The 23141-nt window shown below is 41.8% G+C and overlaps 1 protein-coding gene across 6 annotated transcripts in view; it reads left to right on the top strand.

The window, feature by feature from the left end:
- Positions 1-22350, top strand: part of CDIN1 (CDAN1 interacting nuclease 1) — a 237487-nt gene extending 215137 nt beyond the window's left edge. For all 6 annotated transcript variants that reach the window (XR_014814522.1, XM_021098114.2, XM_084975005.1 and 3 more), the window contains one exon: positions 21187-22350. Coding sequence is in view for 5 of the 6 variants with exons in the window: in XM_021098114.2 (XP_020953773.1) it covers positions 21187-21316 (130 nt within the window). In the remaining variant the exon portion in view is untranslated. The remainder of the gene's footprint in view (positions 1-21186) is intronic.
- The last annotated feature ends 791 nt before the right edge of the window (positions 22351-23141 follow it).

Genomic DNA, 23141 nt, shown 5'->3' with positions numbered 1-23141 from the left:
AGAATTAAAAGGTTTGTGGATACAACATTAAGAAATAGCTTGTCAGAGGTGATGGCATCAAAATGTAAAATCAGTTTCAAAACAAAATTATTGCTTAAATATATTTTAATAATGCTTAGCAGTTACATCAAATTTGTCCCATCTAAATTCTCTCTGAACAATAATAATAATCTGTCGATCTCCTTACACAAGGTAAGATGTAAAATATAGGGACTCACTTTTTATTCTAACTCAAGTAGAATAGTAATCAACGTAGTAAGGAAGATAGGGTAAAATGGTTCAACAGAACTTGTCAAAGGTGTTCCATCATCCCTGGATTAGAAGTCAGCAGATCTCAGCCCTAAAGTCAGTGTCTTGCCAATAAGTCTGTGGGACTCACTGAGTTCCCTAAAATCTTCATCCTCCTAAACAACATGTCAGCATTTTCTAGAAAGCATAAAGCACGACACAAATGTAAATTGGTACTGTCTTCTAGTATCTGGGGAAAAAAAGAAAAGTGTCTTTATAGCTTAGTTATTTGGTCCTTTAATCTAGGTCTCTCCTCCTTTCAGCCTTATCTGGATTAGTAAAATAAAGCAACCTGCTTTTCTTCATGTCTCCTAAAATATGAAGAAAGAAGATGCTGAAGTATCGTCTAGACTGTCCCTTGTGCCTCAAGTCCTCGGATGCTTCCTGTTATATAACTTTGGGTAACTTAGGTACAGTTGCCCAAAGAAGCTGACCCCACACACCAGTTAAGGGGCTCCAAAATTGCAAACCACTCTCTTGAGCTGATTATGTTTAATTCTTTAGGAGAACTAAATATAGAAACACTTTAAATACAGTGTAGGAGTTCCCATTGTGGCACAGTGGTTAACGAATCTGACTAGGAACCATGAGGTTGCCGGTTCGATCCCTGGCCTTGCTCAGTGGGTTAAGGATCTGGCGTTGCCATGAGCTGTGGTGTAGGTTGCAGACACGGCTTGGATCTGGCATTGCTGTGGCTCTGGCGTAGGCCAGCGGCTACAGCTCCGATTAGACCCCTAGCCTGGGAACCTCTGTATACCTTGGGAAGCGGCCCTAGAAAAGGCAAAAAGACTAAATAAATAAATAAATAAAGTGTAATCAAGTTACGCTAATAAGCACTTTGAAAAAAAGAAGATAGGCGTGGAGGAAATATGTACCCTAAATCTTCTATGACCTTTTTCTGTTTGCTGTGGTGTGTGTTTAAAGTTCATAAGTGGGAAATCTAAGCAAAATGACGACACAAAATGAGAGCTTTTGTTGTTATAATATTCTAGGCGTTTTATACTTGCTGAGTGAAGAAAGTTAATTCTAACAAATAAGCCAAGTTCTGATCAGAGAACAGCCTCTTTTGTTAACCATTTCTCAGTCAAATTAAGGCAAAGTCTGAATGTCACCCTGTGAGTTTAAAAGACTTCCTCTTAAAATTATGCCTTATACACGATATCCTTCTTTCTCGTGAGAGTTACTTCCATCTTCTTCTGAAATGTCTGCTCTTGTGCTGGAGAGCAGCATCCATCTGACCCCTTGAAGGCATAATCGTTTAGCGTCTTCAGCATTTGACATGGGGGCTGTTAGTCCTACCAAAGGCAGATCCAGTCTAGAACCAGTGCATAATCTTGGGTGAGATCACAGAATTCTTCTTTCAAATGGTGACTGTAGTCTGTTTCTGTAAAGCCAAGCTTGGTCCATAAATAAGCCTGAAGGGCATTATCAACATGTCACGAGCTCTGGGTGATTGATCTGTGTTGGACAGATCATGAAAATAGACAAAAGGCATGGGGGTTGCTGCTTCCCTGTGGAAATCATGGTGGTAAATAGCCATATGTGTCCCCTGTTAGGATCCTAGATGATCTGCCTGTGGACGTCACAGCTTTACTGGCTGGACTTGGGGGCCCTTGAGATCTTACTAGCCTTTCTATGGCATCTAAATAAAACTTCACCTTCCTCTTCGGTCTCAAGCACAGACTTTAGCAGTGGACAGGACTGTTGCCAGCAATCTTTTCCAGTCTTTCATTCTAAAGTTGTTATCCCTCAGAAGTATGGCTGGAAGTGGGTTTAACCAAAACGTATGGAAGGAGTGCTAGTGTCATAATAGTGTGTGCTACAGAGGCAAAGTGTGTGACAAATCTAAACCAAAAGAGAAAAGTTTCCGTCGGGCTTTTTCCTGTAAAACCATCCCAGCCAAAAAAAAAAAAAAAATTGCTCTGAGAAGAGTTACGAAGTGTGAAAAGCACTGACTTTAACTTCCCTCAGGCCATGCCCAGTCAACACCAGTGGTGGCCCTGATTGGGGAAGTGGGAAAGCTCATCACGTAAACAAAGGCAAATGATTAAGTAAAGCAAATAATAGCACTGTTTTTCAAACTCTTCAGCTCATTCTAGGTATGCCATCTAGACCACACCTAAGGGAAATAGCGGTGCAAAGATCTTCTGTATAACTTTTCTACTTGTCAGTCGTTAATTCATGCAGTATTTATGCAACCTCTGCTGTGTGCCCCAAACCACTCAATGTCGGGTAATGGTAAAGTAGACAAGATATTGCTCTTATGGGCCATACTGTCTATGAGGAAGGTAAACATTCAACAAGTAACAATAAATATGTAATTGTATGTAACATCTTTTGAACTTAGAATTTGGCAATGAGAGACTAGTTCATTTTGCCATCTTGCTTCTGAATTCTTTAGAAATAAATCAAAATAAATTCCCTAAATACAAATAGGTTTTTTTGTTGTTGTTGTTTTTTGTTTTTTGCCACAACTGCAGCATATGGACATTCCCGGGCCAAGGTTCGAACCCACACCTCAGCAGCAACCCTAGCCGCTGCAGAGACAATGCCAGATCCTTAACCTGCTGCACCACAGCAGGAACTCCAAAAAGTAGGTTTTTTAATAGTGTATATCTGCAGTCATAATAATTTATTTTTCAATAATTTATTATTCCCACTGTGGCACAACGGAATCAGTGGCATCTTGGGAGCACTGGGATTCAGGTTCAATCACTGGCCCAGCACGGTAGTTTGGGGATCTGGCATTGCCACAGCTGCGGCTTAGAGCACGACTGCAGCTCAGATTTGATTCTTGGCCCAGGAACTCTATATATCTCAGGGCAGTCAAAAATGAAAATAAAAAAATAGCAAGCTGAAGTTCTCTTGCGTTGAAAGCAGGTTAAGTATCCACCGCTTGTGTCAGTGCCGAGGTGCAGGTTCAGCCCCTGGCCTGGGAATGTCCACATGCTGTGGGTGTGGCCAATAAATAAATAGCAAGCCTAGTTATTGTTTGTGCAAGGCATTGGACCTGATATAAGGAATTTTCTCAACCAGTTGCCGTAACTGGTTGGTCATATTTTTCTTCCCTTTTCCTCTAACAAATGTGTTTTTTTAAGTAGAAATAATGGGAAGTTCCCATCATGGCACAGCAGAAACAATCCAACTAGGAACCATGAGGTTGTGAGTTTGATCCCTGGCCTCGCTCAGTGGGTGAAGGATCCAGTGTTGCCACGAGCTATGGTGTAGGTCGCAGACGTGCTTCAGATCTGGTGTTGCTGTGGCTCTGGCATAGGCTGGCAGCTGTAGTTCTGATTAGACCCCTAGCTTGGGAACCTCCATATGCTGCAGGTGTGGCCCTAAAAAGGACAAAAGACAAAAAAAAAAAAAAAAGGCATAATGGATCTATTTTTGTAATGGCCCTCTGTGTCATGGGGTGGGTTGGGGTTTTCTCTGTCTTTGACATTCAGTTTTATTGGTCTGACAAGGACTTTAGCTACATCAACAACCACACAAAAAGTTAGGTCTTTTGCAAGCATGAGGCACTCACAGATTACTTTAAATATCATCTTGCGTGGCCTGTTAGTTCAAGCCCTAAAAATAAACACCTATTAATCAGCTAATGGCAACATGGGTGGACCAGCTCTCTGGCTGCAGGGACCTCAGTCTAACCTCATTCAATAGCTTGTCTTATGTCACCCAGGATGAGGCTGTTTGCAGCCAGGAATGCCTCTAAAAGAAGACAGTCAAAAGCTTAACTAAATGTTTAAAATAACCTTCGCAACTCCTCTCCACACTGACAGATTGCTTTCAACTCAATGAAGTCAAACCACAGCACCAGCCCCAGTGGCCCTCGTGGGGCCCACTCAGCACCGCAGACTTTGTGAAATAAAATTGCAGGTTCAGGGAAGGCCTCCCTTGTCTTGCTTTTAATCAAAAAACAACCAGATGACAACTCACTCCTGGAAGTCCTTATCTTCATAAAATTTAGCTAATGACTCCTGTTAAGTTAAATAAGGTTGGTGTGTAAGTCACTAAGGAAGCTGTTGGCCAGTCACCTCGTGCCCGCAGACCTCTCAAAGAATACAAACTCTAGGGACCCCGTGGAGCTGAGCTGTGACTGTTTATATACGTGTACTTTGTCCCAGCGACTCCGGAAAGCTGAGCCCTCAGTATAGCTTTTCAGGGTTTTTGTTTTATTTTGTTTTGTTTTTGAATGGCAGTCTTTTTTCTGCATGGGAAGAGGGGAGGGAGAGATTTGTTTTAATGTATACTTTTCTCTAATGTGTTTACCCCCAAATAAGTGAGCTGTAGTAGATAAAGTTGGCCCTGCCCAAAGTAAATATTTAGCTCACAAATTCCATACAGAAACATGGCCCAGGGTATTTGGGTTTCATGAAAGAGGATTACCCTGGAGCAAAGGGCTGACGTGCCTGCTTCCAGGGCATCTGTCAGAACGGGCTCTTCACCTGTGCGCCAGCCCCTCAGCCCTCACAGCACCTTAGTCTGCTCGCCAGGGCCCCTCCGGAGCTTCACTCCCACCCTACTTTTCCAGCTCTGTCATCTGCCAGGCCCACCATCTTTGTTTATTCCAAAATTTCCCCCACAGCCCCAGGCTTTTTCTCATAGCTCTGTCTGCGTGTGCCACTCCCTCCACCAGAAGCATCTTCCCTCTTTTACCAGTGAGCAAACCTGACTTCAAGACGCCCTCCAAAGGTCACCTCACCTCTGCTCAGAGCCATCCCTGAGCTTCTTTGGGCCACCACAGGACCTTCTGCACAGTTCTCTTACATTTGTCTCCTCCATACACTGCCTTTTAATGGACTTGTCCCCCTTACTCCTGAGATCCCCTGGAAGACAAGGACTGTGTCTTATCTTTGCATCCCTGGAACGTGGCATCCATTTCAGAAAAGCAGGGAGTACCATCTCTGTCCTGCAGCCAGAAAACGGGAGGTAGTTTTGCCTACACACAACAGCACTGCATAGAGAGGAGGTAGAACTGGGTTCCTGCAGGCACTGTTTTTCCTAGGTGATCTTAAACTACTCATTTGACCTCTGGGAACCTCAGTTTCCTTATTTGTCATGTCAAAATAAAGTGTTTGTTTTCCTGTTTGGCCCTGCCTGTGGCACGTAAAATTCAAACCCATGCCACAAACAGTGACCTGAGCCACTTCATTGACAACTCCAGATCCCACTGAGCTACCAGGGAACTCCTAAATCTTTTTTTTTTTTTTTTTTTTTTGTCTTTTTGTTTTTTTAGGGCCAAACCCACAGCATATGGAGGTTCACAGGCCAGGAGTCCAATCGGAGCTGTAGGCACCAGCCCTCACCAGAGCCACAGCAACGCTGAATCTGAGCCACATCTGCGACCTACACCACAGCTCACAGCAATGCCAGATCCTTAACCCACTGAATGAAGCCATGGATCAAACATACAACCACATGGTTCCTAGTCGGATTCATTTCGGCTGCACCACAACGGGAACTCCCTAAATCATTTTTTGAGAGTCTGACATTACTGTATAATTTGCAAAAATATTTTAAGAACTTTTAAGAAAGTATTTTAAGACATGTTTTGCTGAAGAATAGAACTGGAATTCGCTAAAGTGTGTCCTCTCCTTTGAGTCCAACCCTGCAGTTTTCCAACTCATATGTGACCCTTTACCTGTTACTTAAAATTCTGTCCTGGAGTTCCTGCTGTGTCTTAATGGGTTAAGGATCCAGCATTGTATCTGTGGCAGCACAGGTTCAATCCACGGTGCAGTAGGTTAAGAATCCAGAGTTGCTGCAGCTGTGTTGTAGGTTGCAGCTGTGGCTTGGATTCAATCCCTGGCCCAGAAACTTCCATATGCCTTGGGTGCAGCCAAAAAAAAAAAAAAAAAAAAATCTGTCATTTATTTTCCTGCAATTATCTGATAAAGTAGCTTCATTAACTATAAGAAAACAAAGGGTGTGGCCACCTTTAGAAATTGGTGCCAGCCACTGAGCTTCCTAAAGTCCCCCTCTGCCTCAAACGTCAGCCTCAGTGTCCAAAAAGTTTATGTTCTTTTTGTCAGGACAGTCTCAAATACCAACCTTCATTTGTTTCCTGAGTCAGAAATTTCCTTTGGGAGTTCCCGTCGTGGCGCAGTGGTTAACGAATCCGACTAGGAACCATGAGGTTGCGGGTTCGGTCCCTGCCCTTGCTCAGTGGGTTAATGATCTGGCGTTGCCATGAGCTGTGGTGTAGGTTGCAGACGCGGCTCGGATCCCACGTTGCTGTGGCTCTGGCGTAGGCCGGTGGCTACAGCTCCGATTCAACCCCTAGCCTGGGAACCTCCATATGCCGCGGGAGCGGCCCAAGAAATAGCAACAACAACAACAACAACAACAACAACAACAACAACAAAAAAAAAGACAAAAGACAAAAAAAAAAAAAAAAGAAAGAAAAAGAAATTTCCTTTATCATGTCTCCAGTGTCTTTAAATATTAGTTTAAAATGTTCAAAGTTATTTCTTTTATGTTATCTCTTTTTAAAAATACCGAAACCATTTATTACAGATGAACTATTAAGCTTGGCGAGACTTTTCACAATGCCCTTGGTCTAACAAGAAATGTATTTAGGGTGGCAAAAGGAAATCTCAAGGCACTGCCCTGAGATTTGTGTGTGTAGCCCTTCTTAGCGGGTGACCTGGGGCCGGTGTGCAGGAACAGGCACAGTGGAGTCATGTCATTAAGAACAGGAACCTATATTTAAATAAAATTTAAATCCCTGTCATCATCAGCATTTTTTGTCAAGTCTCCTTTGAAGTAGAGTTTCTCCCGGTCCCATGAAGCTGATAATAGCAGGAATGGCTGTGTGACATGACCTTTTCTGCTTTCTGGCTCAAAGAAGCATCTAGTCTAGCTATAAATTTAGATGTGTGACTCTGCTTTATTCACACTTCCTACCCCTCAGTTTTCTCCCTGGGTGAGTCTGGGTAAAATACTTCCCAACACTGCCTGGACTAGTATTGGACCCAGTTTTCTTTCTCCTAATAGGTTTGTTTCCAATCCTCTGGACATAGTTCCGGCTATCCATGGGTTGGAGACGGGGGAACAAGAGCAGAGAGGTTCCTTTACTACATTCCACTGCCTGGAAAAATTTTTGTAATGTGGCGACAATGAATATATACAAAATTCTATGAAACTTATTCTCAAATCCACCTTGAATTGCAGGATAGAAGTCTATTGTACCTGCTTTACCAATAGAGAACTAAGACATAGAAAGTGTAAAATGGCACTAGTGAAATGTCCTACCTAGTGGGTCCATGGCATGTGTATTAAATGAAAAAATGTACATGAAGTGGTTAGCACAGTGGTGGGCACATGGTAAGCACACAAATGTTAATTCTCTTCATTGTCTTCATTGATAGGTTTAGCACATTTTTGTAACAGTTTTCTCAAGTAGTATTAGCTACTCGTAGGGCTTCTTTTTTTTTTTTCTAATAGGACTGCACGCCAGGCACATGAAAGTTCCCAGGCTAGGGATCCAATTAGAGCTGTAGCTGATGGCCTATACCACAACCACAGCAACGTGGGATCCGAGCCACCTCTGCAATCTACGCCATAGCTTGTTGGCAGTGCTGGATCCTTAACCCACTGAGTGGGGCCAAGAATTGAACCCAAGTCCTCATGGATACCAGTCAGGTTTGTTACCACTGAGCCACAGTGGAAACTCCAGGGCTTTCGTTTTAAGTGTTAATGCATAGACACAGCTTAGGGGAGCAGCTGGCACATCATGTTTGTCCAGTAAGTACAAGCTGCTCTTTTTTTTTTTTTTTTTTGTCTTTTTGCCTTTTCTAGGGCCATTCCCGAGGCATGTGGAGATTCCCAGGCTAGGGGTCTAATCGGAGCTGTAGCCGCCAGCCTACACCAGAGCCACAGCAACGCTGAATCTGAGCCGTGTCTGCAACCTACACCACAGCTCACGGCAATGCCGGATCCTCAACCCACTGAGCAAGGCCAGGGATCAAACCCACAACCTCATGGTTCCTAGTTGGATTCGTTTCTGCTGTGCCATGACAGGAACTCCAGTACAAGCTGCTATTACAGTTATGGTTACAGCTATTATTATGATTATCCTCAGTATTATTTTCCTCAAAGAAATAAGAATCAAGGAGTTCACTTGTGGCACATCAGGTTCAGGATCCAGCTTTGTTACTGCAGCAGCTCAGGTTGCTGTTGTGGTGTAGGTTCAATCCCTGGCCCAGTAACTTCTGCATACCATGGGCACAGCCAAAAAAAGAGAAATAAGAATCAAATAGTTTGTATCTTCTACCAGCTCCAAAGATTGAGACTAAGCCAGGAAGATAAATCTGGGGCAAAGTCAGTCAAGTATTCTTTGAATCTGGGTGATGACTTGAGTCTGAAATGAGTTAACCACTGAGCCTTGCATTTACTAGAAAGCCTTACTCTAGTTATATTTAGAAAGGGCTCAAACAGAAGAATTACTGACAAAGCCCAGAACTTGAAGAATGACTCAAAATCCAAAGGATAGATAAGATATTTTCTACCACACAGACCTTCAGCACAACCTGCATCCAGCCCAGGAGGGCCTGCTGGCCGTGTCTGGCTTTAAGGTCTGCTTCTGAGTGACCACCAGCTGAACTCCCCTGCCATGCATCTGTCTGCTCGTGGTGGTCAGGCCTACCTGCCCATCACACTGCCCTGTTGGTAACCATTCTCTGGAGTAGGGTCAGTGTGCCTTTTTACCCCCTCAAGAGAGTTCTCCTCATCACTTGGAAACGTCCCAGAGCTCCTTGTGTGGATCTGCCATTAAATAAGTAATGCAGTTAAAAATAAAATTAGGAGGATCTTTATGGGCTTAAATTTAAAGTTTTGTGACTATACAGTTAACCTTCCAAGTTCAGTTTAACAATACCATGCATTCTTCTTTTCCTGAGCTCAATTTTCTATTTCTATTTTCCTATTTTATTATGAATGCCTTTGGAGGGGGTGGTGGGCAAGTAGGGTATAAAGAAATTAAAAGCCTTACCCCATTGTGTAGAAGCCATCAGATTCTTAGTCTTAAAGGAGCACTATTGAAAATGGCATAAAGATCACTTTGTAAAGTTTATATGTTATTGAAAAGTAAAGCGACAGGAACACAGGCTCCTCCTGAACCTGGGAATGACAGAGGCACCACAGGGATGGTATTTGTGGTTTGGTTTCGAGCAAATCCATGTGTCATATACAAATACAGTTCACTTTAATGGTTTGCTATCTCTTCACTCATCTTAAACACCTTAAGGTATTTGGAAAGGGAGGAAGAAATAAAACAGATGAACCTGCTGAGATATGGCCAGGAACAGTAGTACTTCATTTTGATTGATGCTTTTACAACCTTATCTCCTAGATAAAAGCTACTGTAAACAAAAGCCTACCTGAATTGATTGTGTTTCAAGGAAGAGAGAGCCACCTGTGTGCAGGGATTGGTTCCCAAGTCCTTAGTTTTTCTTTTTAGCAGTCAGTTTCTACCCACCTCACAGTCACAGGGTTTTTTGTTGTTGTTGTTGTTTTACGTTTGTTTGTTTTTGGCTGCATGTGGAAGTTCCTGGGCCAGGGATCAAATCTGAGCGGCAGGTGTGAGGCACTCCTACCAGGTTTTAAACCACTGCATCATCTCCACAAGAACAGCCTGGAGAGCATAGATTCCTAATAGCCCTCTGGGAGCTAACTCTTTAGAGTGTGCAAGTTGGGCATATTTTTAAGGCTTATTTTTCTCACCTTTGAAACTGACTTTTCTTCTCTACATGGTGGAAAGTTACCAGCAGAAGATTTTTTCTCCCAGGTGCATGCTGGCGCTCACAGCTTCTCCCGAGGCAGGGGCTCTGTAATGATTTTCATTTATGTGTTCATACCTCTGCACAACCAGTGCTTACTGAATAACTCCTGTGTGCCACTGAAATACAAGCTGTCTTCATGGAGCTTGCATTCTAGAAGTATTTCTTTGGTAACTGCATGGTCGGATTAAAAGTATTTTCCTTTTTTCCAAGAACTGTATTTTTAAATTGTTTTTCCTTACCTGACCATTTTTCCTAATGACCTAGATGGTTCTAACTTTTTTTTTTCTCCTCTTTACAGCATTTGCCTTTATGAATCTGTAAAATTGGGAGGTTTGCTTTTGTGGACTGTGACAATTATCCAGAGAGATTTTCCTTATCATGAACTATTTATTGTGAAGTGAGAGAAAATTTTAACTACACATTTAGAGCAAGTTGGGATCTGAACATACCTGAAGCATTGTGTCACATTTGGATAATGATAGATTTATAGGGCAAACATGTATCAGCCTTAATCCTTTAGTTATTTGACTTTGCCAAGGATGAAAATTCCTATAATTTTTTATTTCAAGCAGACTTTTATATATCCAGAACCCATAAATCTCTTTGTGTCTTGAGATAAATGTCTGACTGAACTCTGGGTTACCCCTGTGATCTTTTGTGAACTGAGCTGAGGAAAAAGAGACCCCGTTCCTCTTCTACCTAATGATTAAAAGTCTCTGTAAAAGGAAAAATTGGGGGCAATATTTACATAAAATCTTTCTACTTTATAATGGATTTCTAATCTCGCGTATCCAGAAAGTTGGTAATAAAAAGTTCAGAAGTAACCTCAAAATGTATCAGAGCGAGTCTGTGGTTGACTGGCAAAGACCAAAATGGACTGTTGTGCTGTCAGCCCAGGCTTTGCCAGCATGATGATCACTCTCCATTATGGTTGTCGTATCAATTATAAATTCTCTGGCATCAAACCCTAAATCAGCTAAAATGATGGGTTTACCTCTGGCAGGTTTCCCTGGGGAAATAACTGAGAAAACATGTAATAATTCACACAATCCATTTAGTAAACTACCCCAACATTTGGAAGAAGCCTGGAATATAAACTCTAGGTAGATAGATGTGATTTGCACCCAAGGTCTGCCTGAAATGTTAACATTTAGAACTTACATGTTTTCAAAGTAGATACGACCTTGGGTACTTTGTGATTTTCATGGTTTCAGTTTCTTTTACTGCATTGGGTATTTCTCTCTTCCTCCCTTTTGGGGGTGTGTACTGTCCTCTTCATACATCCTCATTTGAAACAGAAAAGCAGGTCCGTTATACTTAAGCTCATCCTGGAGTTTCCGCTGTGGCGCAGAGGGTTAGTGATCTACCTTGTCTCTGTAGAGGCACTGGTTCAACACCACCACCACTACCACCACCACCCACTGACACCCCAGCCTGGCACAGCTGTGCCTCAGATTCAACCCCTGGCCCAGGAACTTCCATATGGCATGGGCACAGCCAAAAAAGAAAAAACTAAAAATTTTCTTAAAAACTATACTTAAACTCACTCTCCAGTTTCACAATGAAATAATCTCAACGTCCTTCTGATCCCATCATCCCTCTCTGGGATGACCCCTCACCCCAGTCTTCATTCTTCCCTCAGAAAATGTGTGTATAATGGAGAAAATGAAAAGGGCCATTACAGGAATCAATGCAGCAGAGCTGAGAACTCACCTTGTCTGAGAAGACTTCTAGAACACCATGCCATTGCTCTAATTATTCTTTTGCTCAGAACCTTTGGCATTTTGTTTATTCAGTTACTATTATTATTCAATTAATAACTTATATTTTACACTTAAATATGAAGAGTTCCACATTACTGAAGTTTGAGTTGTAGTAACTTGAGAGGAAGATCCTTTTGTGGCTTGTGGTTTATGTAGGGTGAATATGAGGGCTTAAACGAGGTAGGCGCCCAGAAGTTAGTAGTTCTCCAAGAAAACAGATATCAAAGACAACAGATTAAATATTAAAAAGCTTCTGCCATGAGCTGTGGTGTAGGTTGCAAATGCGGCTTGGATCCCTGTTGCTGTGGCTGTGGAGTGGGCCGGCAGCTACAGCTCCGATTGGACCCCTAGCCTGGGAACCTCCATATGCCATGGGTGCAGCCCTAAAAAAAAAATTAAAAAGAAAAAAAGCTTCTGCTTTGTTTTTCAATCCCACCCACCTCAGTTTTTCTCTTTGGGGAAGGGATTTACAATAGGCTAGAAAGACTGTTAGTATAGCATCTAAAAATATCTAGCACAGGACAAAGTGAAGTGGAAATTAAGCACTTTTCCAGGCAATTTAGTGTAGACATGAAAATGCTGAGTTATGTAAACACCGTGGAGAATTTCAGGTGGTTGTGTATTTATATACATTTTAGATTTTCTTCAAAATAATGCATTTTCTGTTTGTTTTCTATGTGGCATAAAGGCTTAAAGTTAATCAGTATTTCTAATAAATTTTTATTTTTTTATTTTCGAAGTTACAGACTGAGTTGATGTAACACAGAGAGTTACAGTTTTAATAACCAAGATCCATGAATTGAGTGAGAATTTCGTAGCAAGGATTCTCTTAGTTTAGTTATTTCAGTTTGCGGACACAGAGCTGCCAACCAAAAAAAGCAAATGACAATCAATTTATATTCTTATTTCATCTCTAGATATTACCAAAACAGAATATTTGCATTGTATTTGAAATTGACCATAGTGCCAGAACCTTAGGATGCTGTATTACATGATCACTAATCTATTATTATTGTACACATATTTATACACAGGCATAAATACACCCATACTTTGCATATAAACATGTGCAAGCATATTTCACTGGGACTGAAAAGTTATTTACAACTCTGTCTGGAGAAACATACAACAGTGATTAACAAGTGCACAACCAATCTACAACACGCAGATTAAAACTAAATAAACAGTGTAAGAGTTTATTTTAAAACAATTACAAGATGTTTTGTATTTCTCCTTCGTCCTGAACTGTGTGTGTAAGAATGCAACCTTCATGAAAACCACATGCAAGTCTTTTTGATGGCGAAACAATTGACTTCCAACAGCCACATGTCTGTACACATCCTCAAAAGATATCTCGGACCCCACACAGCAACTCACAACGAGGAAGGAAAAAAAAATGGGGGATCCTCTGCTATCCCTCTTTGGGAGAATTTTCTACTTGCTTATGAGTTGAAAAAGAAGATTTGAGTTGGGGAAACAAAAATTTGAAACGGTACAACTAGGTTTTGTTTTTATTGTTTCTTGCAGACCCTCATGAACAAAAAACTTGACTAAAACCATCAAATCATTCCATAGCCCCTTGCCATCCTTCAGCTGAAAATCGTCTTAGTAACTTGATCCAGATTTATATTGAAGAACCCTGGTGCATTAGAACCCTTTTCTATGCAGTTGCAGGAATGCAGCTTGCTGAGAAGTGTGTGATCAGTCTCTTTAAGTTTTCTCTTACTCTGTGTAGAGAGGCCAGTTGTATAACAGGATGTGAATCCCACCACCCTTCACCTGTATATTATCAAAGGAGATGTAAAAGTGTATTGACTTTTTAAAGACACGTAGTTATTTTCTCCTGGAGCTGAAAACATTGATAAACCAAGTTAATCCCAGGAACATAAGATATATCTTTATCTAGAGGTATTTAGGGAGCAGAAACAGGCCTTCAGAGTTCACTGTTTCAGTCCTGCCTAGAGAGTCTGAACCTTCTTTTCCGGGAAAGCCAATCTCCACTTGACACACTCAGACCCCTTGCCTCCCTCAGTTTTCCTCATAACCGATTCCATCTGCTTATTTCCATTTATACCAACAGGCTGTGGCCGTGTTCTGGATTTCCTCATGTTTAGATCCTGCCTCATAACTTCTGGATCCCCTCACAGAGAGAGCCGTTTCTCCTCTCTGAATTTTATATGGTGACTCTGTGATTCTCACTCTCCAGCTTGCTTCCACCTAATTGCCAAGTGCTTCAGATGTGCCTGCTCAAATGTAATCAGAGTAATTGCTTTTACCTGCCTTCTGCCTTGCTTTCTTGTATGCTTCCTAAGCGTGGGGGCACTTGAACTGAAAAGAGTAGCTAGATAGACTTCTTAGTGTCAGACCTTTGACTTCATACTTGAATAATTATCCCCACAGGACAGGTGAATCCCAACTCATACCCTGAGCTGTAGATGAGTCACCTGCCTTCCAAGCCCTTGAGAGAGGTCTCTCTTTTCCAGGTGTTGTCAACATTTTTCCAAGGTGAATGACTGTTATAAATTGCTATGTAAATATGAGGCATAGTGAGAGACAGTATAATATAGTGGTTACAAACACAAGCCATAGAGCCAGACTGCTTGGGTTCAAAGCCTGGCCATTTTTGCACCTCAGTTTCTCATCTGTGAAGTGGGGATAATCACACTGCCCCCCACATAGGGCCCCTGTGCGTATCAAATTAGTCCGTATGTATAAAAGTATTTGAAACACTGCCTGCCACACGAGTGTGCAGAGTTAGTTGCCTCTTTGTAGTTGGGTATTGGAATCATTTTTCTCTAGACAGCATCTTTTGTTTTTTAGTTAGAATATAGTTGGTTTAGTTGTGTCAATTTCTGCTGTATAGCATAGTGACCCAGTCATAAGTACATATACATAATGTCTGGTCAAGGGCCTTCTGAAATCTCTGGAGATACAGAAGCTGAACAGGCTTCAGGAAACCAACCAGGGAGTTGGTTATTGGGGCTAATTTAGCCAAATGATTTCTAATGTGTTATTGGGAATCTCAAATTCCTGCCTTTTTTTTTTTTTTTTTTTTTTTTTTTTGTCTTTTGTCTTTTGTCCTTTTAGGGCCAAACCCACAGCATATGGAGGTTCACAGGCCAAGAGTCCAGTCGGAGCTGTAGCCACCAGCCCTCACCAGAGCCACAGCAACGCTGAATCTGAGCCGTGTCTGCAACCTACACCACAGCTCACAGCAACGCCGGATCCTTAACTCACTGAGCAAGGCCAGGGATCAAACCCGCATCCTCATGGTTCCTAGTCCGATTTGTTTCTGCTGCTCCGTAATGGGAATGCCCCTAAATTCCTGCATTTACCTTTCATTTCAGCACTCTCTGAAAAAGGTGCCTCGTGGAAAAGTCTAGCAATAGGAAGTTCATAGTCTTCTCTTTTCTCCATAAATTAAACCACCATCCAAGTAGTTCCTGTGTTATAGGAGGGTGTGGGGGAGGGGGGACGTTTTTGAAATAGTTTAGAAAGTATAAGCAAGTCCTTCCTGAATTGGGGGGCCCAAATATCCTTTCTGTGCCTCTGTTTCTCAGAGAGTTGTAGAAAGACTTGATTTATAATTTCTACCATATTCTGTCCAACATCCATAATCTAACAACCTCAGAGACTATCTGAGGATAACTAAATTTTTCTGGAAAACTGAGAATTTACTCAGTGAAGTACGATTTTTAAAATATTCTTGGTGAAAATTTTTTTTAAAATATGTTACAGATTGTACTGCCTTTTTTAACTGAACAAAATGTAACCGGCATCTGTTTTTCCTGGACTATCCTCAGCACCTGTTGAGATTGACAAAGTCTGTTTGCCCCAACACCAAACAACCTTGGGTCACCACAATTGCAGGGGGTTTTGGGGTTTGTTTTTTTTTTAACTAAGGACTTCTTCCTTAGTTGTCAGCAGTCACCTCAACTGGCAGTGTTCTGCCTGTAACCAGCCTCCCAATTTCCACCCTCTCTTTGCACCTTCAGAAGCCCAATAACCAAGTTTTTAACACCAAAACCACGAGACTGGAGAAAATGTGCAGAATTCTTCTTCATTTTTATATATGATTGCTATATTTCTTTGGGTCACCCCAGCATCCTAAATGTGCAACAGGGAGGGATGTTGGTATCTAGTATAAGTTAGAAGCCAAGAAGCTCTGTTAGTATAAAAGCACAGAGTTGCTTCATATCTGAGCTTTGCCTTGAGGAAGAGTTGCTGCTTACTGATAATCTCATTCAGTAACCCCTCCTGCTATAAAGCCTGGGTGCACTGACAGAAGCCAGTCTATAGCCAACAGGACTTCTCCATTCTGCGTATGTGAAGAATGGCATTTGATTACTCAAGTCTGTAGTGCAGGTATATATCTTAGTTATCTATTGCTGTATAACAAATTGCCCCAAAACTAAGTGACTTAACACACATCTGTTATGTCCCTTTTTCTGCGGATCGGGAATCTGAGTGTCACTTTGCTGAGTCCACTCCTTCACCATCTCTCCCAGGCTGCATTCAAGGTATTGGCCTAGGGTCTGTGGTCTCATCTAAAGGTTTGACTGAGGAAAGATGCACCTCCAGACTCACTCAGTAGTCATTACTCATGTTGAATCAAAATCAAATCCTTGGTTACTGTCAAACATTGCCCAAAGTCTGCGCTCAAGAGCTACAGCGGAACTCTAATCTGTTATCCCAAGAGCACCATAAAAATGGGTGAATGAGTGTGCTGCAGCCCTACGTGCTCATTCCTGGGTCACACACACTTTGTCATTCTCATGCTTCCTCAAACATCTTAGAGTTTTCCTCTGAGTCAGGTCCAGACTACAGATAAGTCTCCTTAAAAGGTGACATGAGAACCCTCCACAACAGTCTGGGAGTGGTCTCACCATTGCAGAGAGCATCTCCTCTCTTTTTCTGGCTGAAGTCTAGTTTCGTGTTAACCTATTGAGTAGACTGACCACTGCATCCACTGCATCATAGCAAGACAGTCACAGACCCTCCAGCTGGTCCTGGGTTCTAAAACAGGTTCCTCCACTTTTTAGCTACAAGACTTTTGCAAGATACTTATTGCTCTGGGCCTCAGTTTCTTCGTTTGTAGAATGGGGACAAGGATTGTATCTCCCTCCCTCATGGAGGTGACTTGAGAATTAAATGGATCGATATGTGTAAAGTGCCTAGAATAGTGCCTGGCACATAGTAAGTGCTATGAAATTATTAATAATTAACATCGTTTTAACTGTTAGGATTACTACCGCTATGATCTGTAAGCGTGCCGTGAGTATGCTCATCCTGGTCACTGGTAGAAATGCCAAGCCATGACAACGGCTGAGTCCTTCCAGCATGCCTATCTCTAGACTGTCACTGATTCAGTAACCAGTACAAAGCTGTCTGATCCTATTATTACTAACTCCATGTTCTCCATCTTGTCCTGGAGGCATCTGTCACATACTAGGTACTGTGCTAGGCCTAGAGACACAAATATAAATAAAACACCGTCTTTGTCCTCAAAAAAGTCACAGTAGAGCAGAGAGACAAATGGTGAAACACATAATCCCTGGGAGACAGCTATGCACAAAACCCACAGGAGGGTACCCAGCTTTTATTCTGCAATCTCCTACTTAATTTCTCTACTCTAAAATGGAAAGAAACCAGAGAAACACATTTATAAAGTGAGGAGCTTTTATCTTTCATACCCTCAAGGTCTGTCATGGCTCTTGACTTTCACCTCCCATTTTTTTTAAGAGGCATTTGTTATTTTTGCTGATTTGGTGGTATTTTATTTGCAAGCCGAGCTACTTATTCAGGAGTCACTCACATTCCAAGCTCTGCTCCATAGGAGTTTTTTTAAATCCATTTGGAGTCTTTGCTCTCATTACTTGACCATAGATATAGTAACTTTCAAATTAGAGTCAACCTTGAAAGGTGTTTACACAACCAATTTAAATATCCATCCCAGTACCGAGTGTCTCCGGCCTGGTAAGGAAGGCTACAGTCCCAGGAGCAGACCAGCCCTCTGCTTTGCACATTTGCTCCGAACCAGGGACTCTGTTCTCTTTTAAATTCTGTTCATAGTCCTTTTGATTTTAATTGGTCACATAGGTTATATTTGCCTTCTCAGTGATCCCATTCTTGTCCAGTAGTGCCACAATAAATGGAAATAAGCATCCAAGGGTGACATCTCTAGGTCCACTAGCATGTACTTGACCTACATCGAAATTTCCTAGCTCTTGTTTTTCCCTGTTTTATACCTTTTCAGAAGGAAATACTCTTGGATTGCTTGGTTTTTCTGACTGTCACCTATGATGTTCCCTCCTATTAGTTCCCATAACCAAGGAATCAATCATATAAAGTTGTGTAGTGGTGATCAACCCCTTCATACACAGATAGGTTGCTGAAAGGTCTTCTTGCTAGCATCTGGATCCTGAGCTGTTGGAGAAAGCTTGAAAGTGCACTCAGAGGATTGGGAACAAGGTCAGAGCTTGTTCTTCCATTAAATCTCCAAACTTCTCACCCTCTAAAGTCCCCAATCTAATCTTTTTCTTTCTTTCTTTCTCTCTCTCTTTTTTTTTTTTAGGGCCACACCTGCAGCGTATGAAAGTTCCGAGACTCAGGGTCAAAATCGGAGCTGCAGCTGCTGGCCTATGCCACAACCACAGCAATGCAGGATCTGACCCACTGAGCAAGGTCAGGGATCAAACCCACATCCTCAGGGACACCAGTCGGGTTCTTCACCACTGAGCCATGACGGGAACTCTCAAGGACTACATAATTTGAAAGCATCCATCTACCGGTCTCCCTTCACAAAGGGAAGTTGTAACTAATTAAGCATATATTGTTGGTCAGAGCTTCTGAACCACATGAGAGAGCTAGTATTACCTACGTTAACATAATACCAAAAAAGCTAGGGAACAAAGACTTGGGGAGATGGTGGAAGCTTATGATGAGTCATTTGTCATTTATACTGAGAACAGTTTGTAGATCTGTGAGGCTACCTTCAGAGAGTCCTCAGAGCATACCACCACAGGAAACATTCAGATTCACAATCTTGCAAAACCTTTTTCAGTTGCCAATTTCATCTGTTGCCTCACAAGTTCAATAAGTCCCCATTCTTGGTCATCGAGATGTCCCCCAGCCCAGCTTTTCTGCCTAGAAAATGCCATTTCCATAAAGAGCTGTCATGCTTTGTGTCCTTTGGCTTATGATTCAGGAAAAATGCAAGCTGCCCTTACTTTCTCAGCACTGGTGATATGTGTTTTTGTTTTATTAAATCTTTAAAACACTGGGCTCGTTGTTTATGACCTCTATATATTCTTTTGTTCTTTTCCATGACTGGTTAGATCACCTTTCCTTTTTTTTTCTCCTCTTTGTAAAAATATGAGTGCACTTTTAAAGAACATCATGGCCTCCAGGATGGCTGCATACGTAATAAAACAGACAAATGTGTTGAACTTGACATTAAGTCTCTGGAGGCTGTGACCCAGGGCTGCTTCCCTGACAGGTTTGAGGCTTCTCAGATGGGGTCCTCAGAATCGTTGGTCTTCCTGCTCTGGCCAGACCTGTTTTGACAAACCTGAGGTCATGTGATACTAGTTGCAGAGCTCTTTGTGAAATAAAGATACCAAATGGTATCCATTGCAGACTATTGTTTGGTTAAAAGTTGCTTAGAAACCCTCAGTTAAGATGGAAGCAAAGCCATGTCCAGGTCCAAGTTCACCTGGTATGCACTTAAGCACCAGGGCCCTGCACACCCCCATGCCCAGATGCCTGACTTCTGACTGTAAAGGAAACTTCTCAGAGATACTGAGAAACCAAAGCATCTGCAGGCAGCCCTGAATTCGGGTAAATGTTACAGGACCCGGTGCTCCAAGGCATCTCATCCTATACAGCCCCTGTGTCCCCCAGAAGAAGTTCAGTTGACAAGTCACCATCTTAGGATCCTGTCCCCCCCATGGAAGGGATGCAAAAGTTTTCATTGATCTCGGGTACAGCTTGACTACTGCTCTGATAGGAATCCCTGAATAAACTATTCCATGACATCCCACTGAACTTGTTCCTGGGCGTACAGTATCTTGCAGCCCATCCTGTACTGTTAGTTTTGGCAAGTACACTTCAGCATATAATAAATCATGGAAGGAAAAGGCTTTTTGGCCTAGCACGGTTCAGCCCACTGTAATGTCAGAATACAGAAAGCAGTTCTGTTTTTAGACATCCTTTTACCAACCCAACATTCATAATTTATGATTTCACTGTAAAATTCCTGCAACACGACACCAAAAGTAGAGCTGCCCTTTAATTAAGTACTCTCGGTAGGAAAAACGTGAAACTGATGTGCAAAACATCTCTGCGCACACGGTGATTGATAGTGATTACATCGTCATGAACCCAACCTCGAGGTCTCAACTTCCTGCTGCGTGAAGCAGTCTGTGAGCTACTTCCTAAGTCTGCTCTGACCCAAACTGGAGATAATTTGGAGGCACAATTCAAAAATATGGAGATTTCAAGCCTGCCTCTATACTTTTTCACAGCTCAACAGGGCATTATGCCTCATTTTCATAAGAACCTACAATCAAATTTCATGCCATGTTCATACCGAGGGATGTTATAACGAAGAGAATAAAGGGTCCAAGAGAAGGTCTTTTTTGTAGGATCTCAGGTGTCATATGGGTTTTTTGGGCTTTTTTTTAAGACTAGAAAGTATGAATAACAGAAGAAACTTCTGGCTCTATCGTGAATAAAGCATTATAGCCAGGAGGGTCTTGAGCTGTTCCATTTTTTAAATTGTTTTTCAAACATTTTTTTTCCTTAGTTGAAAGTAGGTAAGTTTGGGGAGTTCTCTTGTGGCTCAGTGGGTTAAGAATCTGGTGTTGTCCCTGCAGCAGCTTAGGTCACTGCTGAGGCATGTTTTCGATGCCTGGCTCAGGGACTTGAGCCTGCCGCAGGCATAGCCAAAAAACCAAAAAAAAGAAAATATGTAAGTTTTATTTTTAAAAGAGCACCTCTAAATGTCAGAGGCTAAAATCCCAAGCCAGGTGCTTCCCAGCTCAACACTATTCCAACTCTGGTTTTATCCTTCAAGGGTAGTCATAACACCTGACTGAGAGGTAACTAGGGTGGTAGAATAATTCAGGCTCCTTGAGAGAAAGGTAACAAATCCATCCAGGGTGGTAAAGTTTGCTGTTAAATAAGCTCTTTGGTTTAAGTTCAGCTACTTTCAGGCATAATCATGGCAACCAAAACAAAAACTTTGTGCTATGAAGTCATTTAATCATCTCATCCATGCTTCAGAGATTACTTTTCCCTGGAACCGTGTTGATACTGTCCATGTCTGTTATTTTCTCATGTTTTTGCAGGTTTGGACCGGGTTTAGTCATCTACTGGTATGGATTTATCCAGGAGCTGGACTGTAACCGGGAGAGAGGCATCTTGCTCCAAGCCTGTTTTCCCACCGACATCGTCACCTTATGCCATAACGTAGCTTGACCCCAATGATCCTGGAAGAGAAGCCGGGAGGAAAAGGTGAATCCGGAAGCAATTTTACTTTCCTGCCACGTAAACTCCTGGCAACATCTGCCCTGAACTTCAGCTGAACTCTCACTGCCCATGGTCACACCACTACCTCTTTAGACAAACATATCAAGAGTTTCTGTTTTCCTTCATCCGTTGCTGATGTGAACAGCCAAGTACTACAGACACAACCCACTCATTATCAGCATTTCTGTCTCTGTCAAACAGTTAGTTTATAGATAGTCATAATCTTTCTTCCTTCCGGATGGTTTCTCCTTATATACTGAACAAAAGGAAAAATGTGGAGACTGAAAGGTGTGATTTTTCAATTCTCCTCCCACTTACCGAATCACCCTCTGATTTTTTTTTTTTCCAAGCCTTTATTCACTCTCTCTCCCTTCCCATTTCTCTTCGTGTGTACTCATGGATACCGAGGGTTGCTTTACTGTTCTGGAATAATCTAGCATAGTCCTAGCAAAGCCAAAATCTTGAAGGCTACAACTCGATTTTCACTCTCACCTGCAAGGGCAGACCTCGCTGGGAACCCATGCTTGTTTTGTCCAGTCTTTATGGTTTCCTGACTTGGATGGCATTAAGCCAAGCTGCAAAAATATACTCGAGAATTTCCTCTTTATAATACACATTCGAACACCAAACATGTTCCATTTATCTCATAGAAAAGCATCAATTACGTTGTGTCTGGAAACCACACTCCTTCTCTGGACTGAGGGCCGAGGGGAGAGGGTGGAAAGTCGGTGCCAGCACTGACAAGAGTTTATTTTTAAACACGGCTAGCATCGGTATGTATGGTCGTCGGTATTTTTATGAGTATAATTTTTCAAAAGCGCATTTTGTACCCTGCTTTGTATCTGCATTTTATACCACATAATTATACAACACTCAAATAATTTAGGCATTAGGAATGTTCCTGCTTTGAGTGAATTAAGTGTACCAAAAATAAACCTGGAGCTATTTTCAAGTAAGCAAAATAAAGGAAGTTTCGGATTGTTCATTTTCATTTATTCCCTTTGCCTGCTGCAGACCAAATCTCCAGCTAAGCAAAACATCAATAAATTCATTATGAACCTGTCTTTTAGGAAGTTAAAAATGAAGCCATTCCCAAAATGTATTTAGTAAAATACTTGCCCTCATGCTGACAAAACATTCTTTATAATGTTGAATGAGTTTGGAAATATTAGTGAAAATGTAACTTTTACACATACTTTCAAGTTACATATATTGCTTGGTTCCTTAAAAAGACTAAATACACCATTTGTGATTTGTTCTGTTTGTACCTAAGAAGGTTAGCAGAAGTTGGCCTGCTGTCTTTCCTTTTGGTTCTTTTTTTGTCCAGGCCAGAGATCAAACCCTTGCCACAGCAGTGACCAGAGCCACAGCAGTGGCAATACCAGATGATTAACCTGCTGAGCCGCCAGGGAACTCCCTGCCTTTTCTTTTGAGGGACACAAATATGTTGGGTTCAGACATGGATTTTGACTCTGTTGTAGGCTGTGTTAAACAAAAGAGGAAGAAAAAGAAGATGATATGATAAAGAGGATCGGGCAAACTTCTGTTTCAGTGTAAAATTCACCGTGCAGGTTTTGTGAGTGAAATAGAATGATTGAAAACCACTGCTGTTGTCTTGATACACCCCTCCTTCCACACACATTCACACATTTTAGACAAAATTGTTGTTAAAAGCAGTTTCCATGGTATGCTCTCAACTGCCTTTTCATCTTTAGGAATAAATTACATTTATCTGCACAGATGTTGAAAATCCTGTTAAACCCTTGTCAGGGAT

This window comes from Sus scrofa, chromosome 1, assembly GCF_054392235.1.
Source record: "Sus scrofa isolate SSC_HxYL_T2T_F1_AM1 chromosome 1, Sscrofa_HxYL_maternal_Yorkshire_Landrace_v2.0, whole genome shotgun sequence".
NCBI lineage: Eukaryota > Metazoa > Chordata > Mammalia > Artiodactyla > Suidae > Sus > Sus scrofa.
The sequence above is the reverse complement of the archived record's forward strand: the minus strand, read 5'-3'. Positions and strand labels throughout refer to the sequence as shown.